Here is a 12415-nt window from a genome sequence, read left to right on the forward strand (position 1 = left end):
TTGCTGGACCTTGTCCTCACACACCGCTGTGAGGATGTCATCGACATTCGGCACTCTCCCTCACTAGTGAATACTGATCACGTTGTACCTCACTAAGTTTAGGACACATGGTATACAATTTGTATCTGCCCCACCCCGTCCCCATATCTGGCGAGCTAATATTCCGGCAATCAGAGACTGTGCTATCTCGACTGACTGGTCGGTCGACGCGGATGGATCGATCGAAGACGAATGGAATACATTTAATGCTGAATTTGAGTCCGTAACATCACCGTTTATCCCAAGGTCAACAGGTAAGCTATCACATTGCCCTTTATGGATTAATAAGAAAAGCCGGAAGCTGTTGAAGCGTAGGAAACACTTCTGGGACTTATTCCCGTCGACAGGACACGCATCATTCAAGTATAAATACCAAAAAATCCGGAATCTATGTAAAAGGACCATAGCTAAATTCCGTACTACTTACGAACGACAGTTGGCATATGATAGCCGTACTTGTCCGAAACGATTCTTTTCGTATATTAAACGGCGGACGAAACGTAGTGATGGTATTCCCCCGTTACTGTTACACGAAAATTCAGAATTACTAGCTGAATCAGATCGGGCAAAAGCTGAGACTTTTTCAAACTATTTTAGCGAAGTCTTCTCCACGTTTATTGTAACAACTATCTGTCCCAGTCACACCGAGATACCAAACATGGAATCTGTACAGGTGACTGAGGAAACTGTCCTCCGTTGATAGCTAACCTCAAACCTGGCAAGACACCGGGCCCTGACGAGTTACATCCACGGTTGCTGTCATCTCTTGCGGACATTATTTCAAAACCGCTTGCGATACGCTTCAACATGTCGCTTTCACTCGCTCAACTCTCTAGAGATTGGAAGAACGCTATAGTCAGTCCTATATTCAAGGACGGTCATAGACATATAGTATCTAACTACCGGCCTGTCAGTCTAACTAGCATAGTCGTTGAGTTACTTGAAAAGTTAATTCGGGTTAGGTTGCTAAGCCACGTGGATTTACACAATCTGTTAGCTACTGAGCAACACGGATTTCGTAACAAGCGTTCATGCTTGACTGACTTGTTTATTGCGAGGGAGGATTGGACAGCAGCCCTAGATAACGGTCTGTCGGTTGATGTGATATTCATAGATTTTTACAAAGCATTTGACAAGGTTTCACACGTAGGTCTTATGCAATGCTAGGAAGAGTGTGCTCATGCACATCGGTCACGGTAATAGTTACCGTTACACTATTGAGAGTAAACCTCTTCCATGCGTTCAAGGGCATAAAGACTTAGGAGTAATATTAAGTCATGATTTAAAAACAATTACGCATTGCAAAGCAGCCGCTGTCAAAGGTTTTCGTGCGTTATGGTCACTTCGCCGAGCGTTCAAATCTTTTGACGAGGAAACGTTTCGAATTTTATATCCCACCTATGTAAGACCATACTAAGAGTACTGTATCCAAGCAGCTAGCTCGTGTCTTGTAAAGGATACTAACTCCCTTGAGCGTGTCCAACGTGTGGGAACGAAATTAGTGAAGGGTCTTTCTAGACTTCCCTTACGATGAGCGTTTAAAACGCCTAAATCTTTTCCTCTTGTCGTATTGTAGGACACGAGGTGACCTTATACTGGCATTTCGTATCTCTAATTATTATTTGGGTGTTAATACGTCTTATCTTTTTGCTCCCTCCAGCACTAATAATCTCCGAGGTTATAGCAAGAAGGTTCATAAACCACGATCCAATAAACTTAAAGTGGGGTCCCATTTTTCTCATCGAGTAGTCAGTGATTGGAACGCCTTACCCGAACAAGTGGTATCAGCCCTTTCAGTGAATACTTTCAAGAAAAAGCTGGACCTTCACTGGAAAGCAGTGTGTCAGGACTAATACAGGTTCATCAACCTACTATCCTTATTAATGAAGACTGAAGACTTACAGAGCTATTGATTCTGGGAATTTATTTGCCACTACACTTACTTCTTTTCTTTAGGTAGTGAAGAGGAAAACTGTTGTTGCTATTCCTTAATCGTTCGATTTATTGACTAGTATTTTATTTTTGTACTTCTGGTCGGTAAATTTTGACTATTGAAAAGATCGAGGTTGAAAAAGAGGCCATTTCATAATTGAACGTTACAGTCTCCGGCTGAATTCTGTAATGAGTGGTGTTCCTTGATGTCATCGGCGAAGGCGTCTGTTTCGCAATGTAACGTCACTAGTATTCCCACGATTTGTCTGGATAACAATCTGGAGTTGGGCGATGGTTGTGATAGTGGTTTAGGTGGGAAATCAGAGGATGAGTTTTACGTTACAGAAGAACAAGCGTTTGGTATTAACGTAAGAAATGATCTAAATTTACTGTTGAATGTACAGGAGCTATATTATTTTTCACGGCTCTCATGTATCAACAGTCATAAGAAGTTTTTGATTGCCATAGTGCTGCTTTCGCAATGCGATGAAGGCTACCGTTGTGCTGCACAACAGTGGTTAAATAATACTATAATAGAGTCGAAAGAAGATCTTGATCAAGTGTTCATCAATATCAACGACTCGGGTAAGTCATGGCAATGTGTTAAGTGAGGTTTTACTCAGGTTGGTTTATGTATTTTTCTTCGGATTCATATTTTATTTTGGTAGTTAATATTTGAATACTTAGTTCGAAAGTCATGTAGTTTTGTCCTACGGTACCTCTTTCTGTATATACAGTCCGAATTCACTTAGTATATTTACTGTCATAATGGCTACTTAGTATAAACTTTAGTCCATTTGTGTCCTAATCTAGCTGTAAATTTGAGTAACAAACTTCATTTTATATCATAGTACGTACTTAATGATGTCACTTCGTAGTTCTTGATAAACACCTTCGTTGTATGGTTGTCTCAAGCTTGCGTACGTACGGACATATGTAAACACACTTGTTAATTGTGCCGTTCCAGTATTCATTAGTTAGGATAGTTTAGTGGCCATAAATCTGACTCCAATTAAATCGTGTGAATGATTACTGTCAAAATATACATCGTGACTATTTTTGTATATTATTACCGGCTTAATCCGCGTTAGTGTATAAAGGAATTAAATAAGTTAAATGCGAGAATGGGTTTCTGAACACTCATTAATCTGGACAGGCAATCGGAGGAACAAAGCGAAGAGTACAGAGCGAAGCAAAATGACACGCAGTAGAGAAGGCAAATGAGCTAACCATCCAATCAAGCATTAATAGATATTTATAGTCAGGTAAAAAATAAGTTACAGACATGTGATGAGTAAGGTAAGAAATGCACACACATACGCTTACATAAAAGCAGTCAGGGTTGACAAGCGAATAATTAACAAGGTCATAATGTGGCTCAAGAAAAATGGATAAATTGACTTGTCTAGAAGCTACGATAAGTTATGTGGGCTTAACATAGTAACCGACACTACAATAGGTCTATCGACTTATATAAATTTCTGCAATTTTTAACACTATGGATGTCCAGTCTCGCTTTAAATGTATTGACATAATGTGCTGATGTTATGTGTTGTGGTAGAGAATCCCAGTAATTTACTACTCGAGGAGGGAAACAGAACTCCAGATGTAAGCAATTCGATTTCTGTTCTTGCCCTGACAAACAACACTTGAGGTAATCAATTCTGATGGCAGTTCTCCATAAGCTCTCACTCTACCAGTTATGTTCGAGTAGAGAGCCTTTATAAGGTTAATGTACTTTGGTACTCCTTTCAGTGACAAACACTGCCATAGAACCTCACGATCAACAGAGTCGAATGCCGCCTTAAGGTCGAGAAATACTACCATTGTGGGGCGTCTGAACATGTGTCTGTGTTCTAGAACCTGACGTAGTGTGAATATCTGATCTATACAACCACGTCCAGGTCGAAAATCAGCCTGATTTTCTCTAGTCTGCTCTTCACGAGCTTTAGTTAGGCGTCGAAGTGTTATTGAAGCTAATATTTTAGATACTATATTAGTCAAACTGATTCCTCTGTGATTGTCACAAGAGGACTTTTGTCCTTTCTTATAGACTGGCACAATCAGTGATTGAGACCAGTCACATGGGATTACGTCCAGTTCACAAATTCTACCTAAGACCTCGGTTAATCTCACTGCTAATACTGAACCACCATCCTTAAAAATCTCAGGAGTAAACCTGTCGGGGCCTGATGCTCTCCCTCGCTTCAGATTTCCTATGGCTTTTTCAACTTCGTAAAGAGTTGAAAGACTTGCATCAACTTGCCATTTAGGTCGACTGGAGATCGTGGGAAACCGAAGTGTGGCTGAAGGCCAGTTGAACTAATCCCTGAAGTGTTCTGCCCATCGATCCAATCTCTTGGATTGAGAATGTATAATATGTCCATCTTTCTCTGAGATTGTTTCGCTAACGGTCGGGTTCCTAATTCCGGTTTCCTGGACAAGTCTGAACAGTTGTCTGCCGTTGCCTATTGCCGCTGCCTTTTCCATCTATCTTGCTTTCACTACCCGCCACTGTTCACGATCATTGCGTAGACTTCTTATCAGCTTGCGCTTAAGCTGACTCCGTTCTTCATTATGTTCAGAGTCAGATGGAATGAGTTTCCGAGCATCTATCAGTGAGATAGATGCTGCTGAGATCCAGTGTTGCTCCCTAACCTTAGTAGTTACCGTACTAGCAGATATCACTGCTGTTTCCACAGCTTTTCGGATATCATCCCATGCTGCCTCGGGTTGGGCATTACTTAAATGGCTGCCTAACTGTTTTCCTAGTTGTTCCTGAAATATACTCTTAGCTTGACTATCATTAAGTAGGACCCTTAGAGGTTTCCTTGCAGCGTCTCTCCTGCGTCCAGTAAGACGCAAGCAAATACGCGCTCGCACTAGAGCATGATCTGAATCTAAGAATGTGCTCCAGAATGAGCGACAGTCTTCTATCGAGCCCCTCCATTGGTGGATGATAGCGATGTGATCTATTTGGGTCCAACGTTGGGACGAATTAGGGGTTCGCCATGTTAAAAGATGTTTTTCCTTATGCGTGAAGTTAGTATTTGCAAGGAACAGGCGGTTATCTGAGCATAGCTGCAACAGACGGTCGCCATTATCTGTTCTTTGAGCCACGACACTATGAGATCCACCCAAGTGTCTTTCCCCATCTCTTAGTTTACCTACTTGAGCATTAAAGTCACCGGCCACTATTACTACATCCGAGCGCCTAGCTTTTAGGAGGAGGTCGGAGAGCTTTCTGTAGAACTCATCTTTTACATCATCTGCGCTGCAGTCAGTGGGAGAATAGGCAGAGACGACGAAGAGGCAACGACGAGTGTCCCTATCTTTTCGGATCCTTACTGTTCCGTTCAGTCGGACAGTGCACAAACGACTGTCTACTGGGATCCACTCTAAGAGAGCTAGTTCTGCCCTAGGACTCAGTGCTATACCTACGCCGGCGAGACCACGGGAAGCAGAATCAGGGCTTCCAGATACACGAAGTGTGAATCGAGTCGGTTCTTTATTTTGGCATGGTGAGGTCAGATGAATGACGCTACTCGGATCCTGTATGCGCGTTCTGGAGACGCAGCACACATCGATGGCGCGGGATTCTAAAGTCCTAGCTAAGGAAGCCTGTTGTCCTATTTGGCACAGTGTTCGGACGTTAAAAGCTCCTACGTGTAGTTTAGAGCGTGGTTTCAGGAGACCAGGAATAGCGTTCCACGTACTCGAATCGTTTGCCCTAGCGGTGCGAGATGATAAAGAGACGTGAGGAGGGTTGGTCATGGAGATAAGAGAGGTATTAGGAGGTGTAGGAAGGATTTGAATGTGACCAACTTGGTCTCGTGTGCTGTTACGGGTATGAGGGCTGATACCACTTCCCGGCTGCCCACACCGTGGAAGGGTATTTCTTGAGGAACCTGAAAAGGAAATTGGATTAGTGTTGGTCTTAACGACATGGGAGCGTCACTGTAGAGCCCAAGGGACAGCTGCTTGAAGCCGGTTGCGCATGGCCTTTGCCTGGGGCGTTTTTAATGTGTTAGCTCCGTTCTTCAAAAGGCCTTACTGCCAGAGACGAAAATCCGTGAGGTAAGGTGAGGTGTGACATTTTTAGGGTCGACCTTTTCTAACCACACCCCTCCTTGTGGGAAGGTAGCACCGCTGCAGATGCTGGTTGTCCGAGGGAAACACCTTACTGCTGTCACACCTCTGTACAGTCAGCAGTACGACTTCGCCCTCAGACCTTGAGTTGCTGCTTTTAGTCTTACCGTTCTCCAACCGACCTGCCTGGCATGGTAGAACCTACAGGAACATATGTTCCAGCCAATATAGCTCGGTTGGGTCATCACGATCGGCAAGCTCGACCTTCGCGTCAAGGTAGCAGCTTCAGTCGGGAAGGATAGGGATACACGTCGTTGCTTTTTCGTCATTTCTGCCTACGCTCCCACTGACTGCAGTCTGAATGGAATGAAAGATGACTTTAACAGAAAGCTTTCTGAACTTCTTCATAAAATTAAATGCTCAGGTATAATACTCGTAGCAGCTGACTTTAATGTTCAGGTAGGTAGCTTAAACCAAACAGAAAGACACTTAGGTGGATATTTTAGCATTCCGGCTCAGTGAACAGATAATGGTGATCGTCTTCTGCAACTGTGCTTAGACAATCATACATTTTTTAGCAAGCAATAATTTTAGGCGTAGGTAGAGATATCGTCTAACATGGTGACCCCCTGCACCAAACCAACGATGGACTCAAATAGACCATATTGCCATCAGTCAACGTTGGAGAGGCTCAATGGAAGACTGCTGCTCGTTCTGGAATACATGTTTAAACTTAGACCGATGAATATATGTGCCTGATCCTACTGTGTAGCCGACTAACTGACTGAAAAATTTATCAACCAGACGGATAGTGTTTGGGACTTCTTTTCTTCCTATTGTTTGTCTCCGCACGGTCGTCTATTTCCGGTCACTCAGAACAGCCACATCGAGACCATTTAGAACTGTGACAGTTTTATCCGTGTCTTCGAGTACCACTTTAGAATCACGACCTCGAATATTCAGTTACATTTCACTGTTTATTTTTTCACGGGAGATTTTCCTTTTCCATAATTCGCAGTCAAGTGTTTGACTCGAACAGCAAATATACGAAGCCAATGAGAGTTAAGCTTCGAGAATCTATTGTATGCGGTGGGACTTAAACTGATACATATCTTGTGGAACTGGTTTTACACATTACATTGCATTCGTTTCTCCACAGGTAAGAAACAATTTGGCTGTCCCTGTTTATAAGTACAGCCGACCATTGTAAACGGATTGCAAGAGTGAAACATTCAATGAAAATACACAATGTAATCAATAGTGTGAGGATAAATTAAAAATGAGTACTACAAAACGGATTTGAATAAGATTTCCAACGTTAACCGAAATAATTCATGTTAAAGCAGACCAAGTATTCTTTATATGCAATAAACGCACAAAGCAAAGTCAATTCACGACAAGTACGAAATCATTACCCCTTTTTAAAAAGCATTGTCATTATTGGTGACTAATAGAGAGTTTCTTTCCCTTCTGAATATCTGTTAAATTCATACTCATGGTCCTTTAATAAGGTCTCAACAATATTGTCATATGTAGTTAACTTCCAAAATAAATATGGTGTTTTACTGCTGTCACTTGTCCTGTTGTATCTTCTCTTTTTATTGAACTAATGAATTTTCTCCGAATCAATAAACGTCCCAACACAATTAATTTGTGTGATCATTTGATCAAAATTATCTGCATATTACAAAATATGTTGCACTTTCTCCTCCAGACCACCTAAAGAAACTTCGCGCTACATCGGCTTCGACGAATGAACTACTAGACATTTTGAAAAACCTTACATCTTTATCGGGTCTACAATACAATAATGAAGCCTATCGATTTGTTGGTCATGATTCTGCGCCAGTCAAGCCGGAAATGGATATATTTAATTCCAATACCCGTACTAAGAATATGTTCGGCGATTCACTTCCAGATGCTGATGTGATTTCAAATAATTTTCAGTCCATTAAAAGACAGTACCTAGAACTGGTCAGCAATAAATTTGTATCTTCACTTGCTACTGATTGTGATTCAATAATTAAAGGAGTTGATAGTAATCATGTTCCTTTGCGTGAAGCGGCAGTACAGACGTCGATTGGTCAACTTTTTATCGCAACAATCCTTCACACATCCTTTAACGAAGATGACCGCAAATGGTTACTGTCATCTATTCGAAACAAATACAAGGGATTATCTAAAGAAACCAGTACATTAGTAAAACAGGGTCCTACGGATGATGGGCTTTGTTCAAAATTGTTTGACTGTCTGATCGATCTTGGTTTGGATCTTTCCTGTGCTTTACAACGTATAACATCAGGTTAGATTCTTGTGCCTTCACATATTTTCCTGTATTATATATAATTTCACTTTCCTGTTACTCACTGTTTGACATGGTAATGTTTCTCAAACGGAAACCGAATAAGTATGAGCTATTTGCGTGTCCTCTTCTGGATTTAGTCACTGAGGCCACTTTGGTTCCAAATTCTAAATGATCTAATTATATCAGATACAGTATATTGTTCGACCCTGATAATGACATGTGAATTACAATAACTGTAAAAGAGTATGACCCATGGTCATTCAATATGATTTTCACTAAGTTATTTTAGAAGAGCCTAATTTCATCTAGGAGTCCTAGTTTAAGTATGGTTATAAAACTCCGCATGAAGTAAATTATGTACTCTACATATTCCGAATCATGATATTTCTTAACATTAATGGTGATTGTGAGCTCTTGGGTTGATTACTTTCAATCCGTCGACTGTAGGACAGTTGGAGTTTTAAGTTTGTTGTAGTGTGCAAAATCAGTCAGTATCGGTGCTGAACCCATTTCAAAACTCTTAGAAAATAAAAATTAATATTATCATCCCTGGTTGTAATATTTTTTCAATCTTATGTAAAAGTTTTTTGGGACGTTTTGTGTCATATATGATGCATTATTCGGGTTGGTGTACTTAGCTTTCAATAGATTTACTACTTATTCTCAAGAGGGTTATTTGAACCTGTAGTGCACGCAGTGCATACTTCAAAATTGTGTGCTACTTCACCAGATAATAGCGAAATAGTCAATGTGAAAAGACATGGGAGGATTGCTTACATGTAAGTGTCTTTGGTGGACCACCATATTATAGTGCAGCCATCGAGTAGTGAATACTTTTATTAGAATGCCAGGTGAGATTGGATGATGGGAGAAGTATCGTGTTGTCATGATGTAAAGAGTAGTTGTCGTAGGTTGTTTTCTATTGGTACATCAAAACTCCCTTAATGTTTTCATAGAAATCATTCTAATAAGCAACCCGAGTTGTCGCATATTAGAACTCAAAACTAATAGTGGTAACGGTATTACTGTCATTCTCGTTTTTCTTCTGCTACCCTAGTTACACGAACATAAAAGTCACTTATTTAAGATGAGCTTTGTCCACTGTAGGAGAGATTTTTTCTTGTTTTGCGACCGAAATCTAGCTTTATATTAACTGTCTTGATAAATTCAATATATTTTCGAACGTTTTTAGTGATAATTTTTTCAGGTTAACAAGTTAAGCGTTGATGAGCTCACCACGTCGGGTGCTAAAACGTCTTGATACGATAGACAATCAAACTCCAATTGATAGGAGAGTGAACGACTTCCAATCGCTTACAACATCTTTTTACGTTCATTTCGTATTACTTTTTCGTACATAAGTATATTATCTCATTGCATCGAAAAACCTGTTCTCCTGGAGTCTATGCCAAGAAAACGTCTATACAAGCTTGAATTTTTCAGTTTAGTTAGCGGGCTGGGGAGAGGATGGAAACGGTCTCATTCAGTGTCGGAGTTGCAAATTACTCACTTATTACAGAAACATTGGTTTTTGTCAACGTGCGTCACTTGTCACATAGTCGAGATATCCGTCTTTCAACGAAAGGGTGAGTTTACTGCGCAGCAGTTCGCACCGTCCTACATTATGGATTTGAAATATGTTCATTCAGAATAGAGGGTATTCATGAGCTTCTGCTATTGGATCATAGGTGTTTACCAAGTATTGCTCTTGTATTTGGGGACCATGGAGTAAGCTACGTTTGGGTTAGGGATAAACTACTAGATACAGGTGGGAAATCGATTTATGAGGTGGTAAGTCATCCACTGAGATAGTTGGAACATGTTCTACGTATCTCCAACCAGCGCCTACCTTGGTGGGTGATATTTTCTGGTGTAGGAGTACACTGGAAGAAAGGTGGGGGCGGCCAAACCAAACACACGGCACTAGTCCAAAAAGTTAATAACCATTGGACTGAACTATGTTAAAAGATGTAGACTACTTGGTTGGGGTCTACATGATTATCTTAACCAACGGTTAGGGACTTTGAATGGCATGGATCAAAATCGTTTGTAATGGCACAAATTCACTCATTCATTGTCTTCTCACAAACTCTGAGCTTCTGAATTCCTCATAGCGTCTTTGTATTTTCATTCCACTAAATTATATTTTCTTGAATCGTATCTCCGATGCCTGATCTTTCCTATTACCACTGATACTGTTAATATCTCTACTATTCTGGGACTCGAGCTGACGATTTCATCTTGGTGTTAGTTAGGGTATGGCATTTTGAACCAATGTACATTCGTTTAGGTCCTACGTTGTGACTAACTGACTGCAGAAACATATCACTTTTATTATCAAATATTGTAGCTTCAAGAACAAACATACCTATAATCCTTATTCTTACACAAAAATTTTCTATATTGTCCAATTCATTGTTGTTCGCTCGACATAGTTATGCTTTAATCAGGCTGAAATAATCAGTCAATAACAAGTTATTTTGTCAACATTATTATCAATCTAATGGAATATTCGCATTCACGATCGTTTCTTTATTGTCTTAATAATTCATTCTTCACTTTTACCTCAATTTTTCAGATTCGTCATCACATTCATTGACTTCTTCCGGGTTCTTATCAGGTTGTGGTGGTTCAGATAGTCAATACGATCTACTCATGGAGGCTTCTAATTCTGGATCACACTCAGGCAATCATAACAATGGTATGAACACTACAAAAGCAAATTATGGTGCACTATTAACCGTTCCGAATGCTGAAGTTAAATCTGGTTTATCAAACAATTTTTATAGCAATCATCCCTACTGCCCTTATCCACTAAGTACATCATCTCACTTTTCATATAGAAGATTATCTGACATTCCTAGGGTATCTAACTACCATTCTTTACACTCTTCACAATACCATACTCAAATATCGTCAAATAATAATGACCAAGAAAATAAAACATCGGAAATTGCCGATCTAGGTACAAATCAGAACTTTTTTACAACCAAGGATTTTAATGATTTGACAACAGTTAGTTCATCTAGCCCTCTTACGTCCATTCGAAACTCAATCGCTGATACAAATTGCGGCAAGACTAATGTATCTTCAAATGTTATTCACCAACAAAGGGTATCCACTTGCACACTAAGTGATTCAAGCTCAATCTCATCCAGTAATACAGACCTTGGTGTAAGTTATTGAAATGTGATTTCATTTTTAAAGCAAAGTGGTTTATAAGAAATCTGGTACTAATTTTATTGTCAATAACTCATTTTACCAGGATAATTCGCTCGTATAATAGAATAAAAACTGGTAAACGGTAATACGTAAGAATCAATCCTAAATACTAGCTGATATGATTTTTAGAAAAATACTGTTGTTAGGTTTATTTTTGCTAAGACAATTGTATTACTGGAGGGGGGGAAGGGAGATGGTATGATCTTTTGTGTCGGTTTCGGATTTATATCATATATTAAATGTTATAGACATTAATTTAAATATTTTATTTATTTTTTTAATAATAATTTCTAGGTTTGTATTCCTCACTCACCTACATCAATATTTTTGACTTCCACATCACCGGAACTTGTAAAAAGTCGTGAGAATATCGTTACGTATACTAGCGATTCTTCTCTTCAGTTTCCTACAGGAGCCAATGGTCAAACTGTCTCTGATAATCGTGAATCCCTGTCAAATCAACGTTCCGATTTCGTGAATGATCATTATCCATCATCACAAACCCATCTTTGTCAACAGCTACATGATCATTTTTCACCGAATTTCCCTGAAGTCCAAGATAAACCATCTCATTCTATAATTCCAAGGAATTCGAATAAGTTAATAAATTCTACTGACATGGAACGTAATACATATTGTGTCACCGATGAGAATAATTTCTTAAATCCATCCTCTGGAATGACAGGTATATGTTTTGTACGTTGTATATGTTTTTGAAGTAGTATATACATATGAAATAAGGTAGCACCTTGCATATACTTGTTTCCTGATCAAATCAATATATCACTAACATCACAGATAAGTATCAGTGGAGCAGATCTCCAGTTG

General features: G+C 39.7%; 1 protein-coding gene across 2 annotated transcripts in view; it reads left to right on the forward strand.

Annotated features, from left to right (window-relative positions):
• Positions 1–2105: 2105 nt before the first annotated feature.
• The window catches only part of SAMD4B_1 (Protein Smaug 2), a 30058-nt gene continuing 19748 nt past the window's right edge, over positions 2106–12415 (forward strand). Inside the window, exons 1-5 of one of the 2 annotated variants that reach the window (XM_051214197.1) lie at positions 2106–2339; positions 2376–2556; positions 7775–8362; positions 10944–11539; positions 11882–12272. In XM_051214197.1, the coding sequence (XP_051067346.1) occupies positions 2178–2339; positions 2376–2556; positions 7775–8362; positions 10944–11539; positions 11882–12272 (1918 nt within the window). In that variant the 5' untranslated portion in view covers positions 2106–2177. Of the gene's footprint in view, positions 2340–2375; positions 2557–6001; positions 8363–9557; positions 11540–11881; positions 12273–12415 lie in introns of those variants that run through there. The other variant, XM_051214198.1, reaches the window with a different exon arrangement.

This window comes from Schistosoma haematobium, chromosome 2 (genome assembly GCF_000699445.3).
Source record: "Schistosoma haematobium chromosome 2, whole genome shotgun sequence".
NCBI classification, from domain to species: domain Eukaryota; kingdom Metazoa; phylum Platyhelminthes; class Trematoda; order Strigeidida; family Schistosomatidae; genus Schistosoma; species Schistosoma haematobium.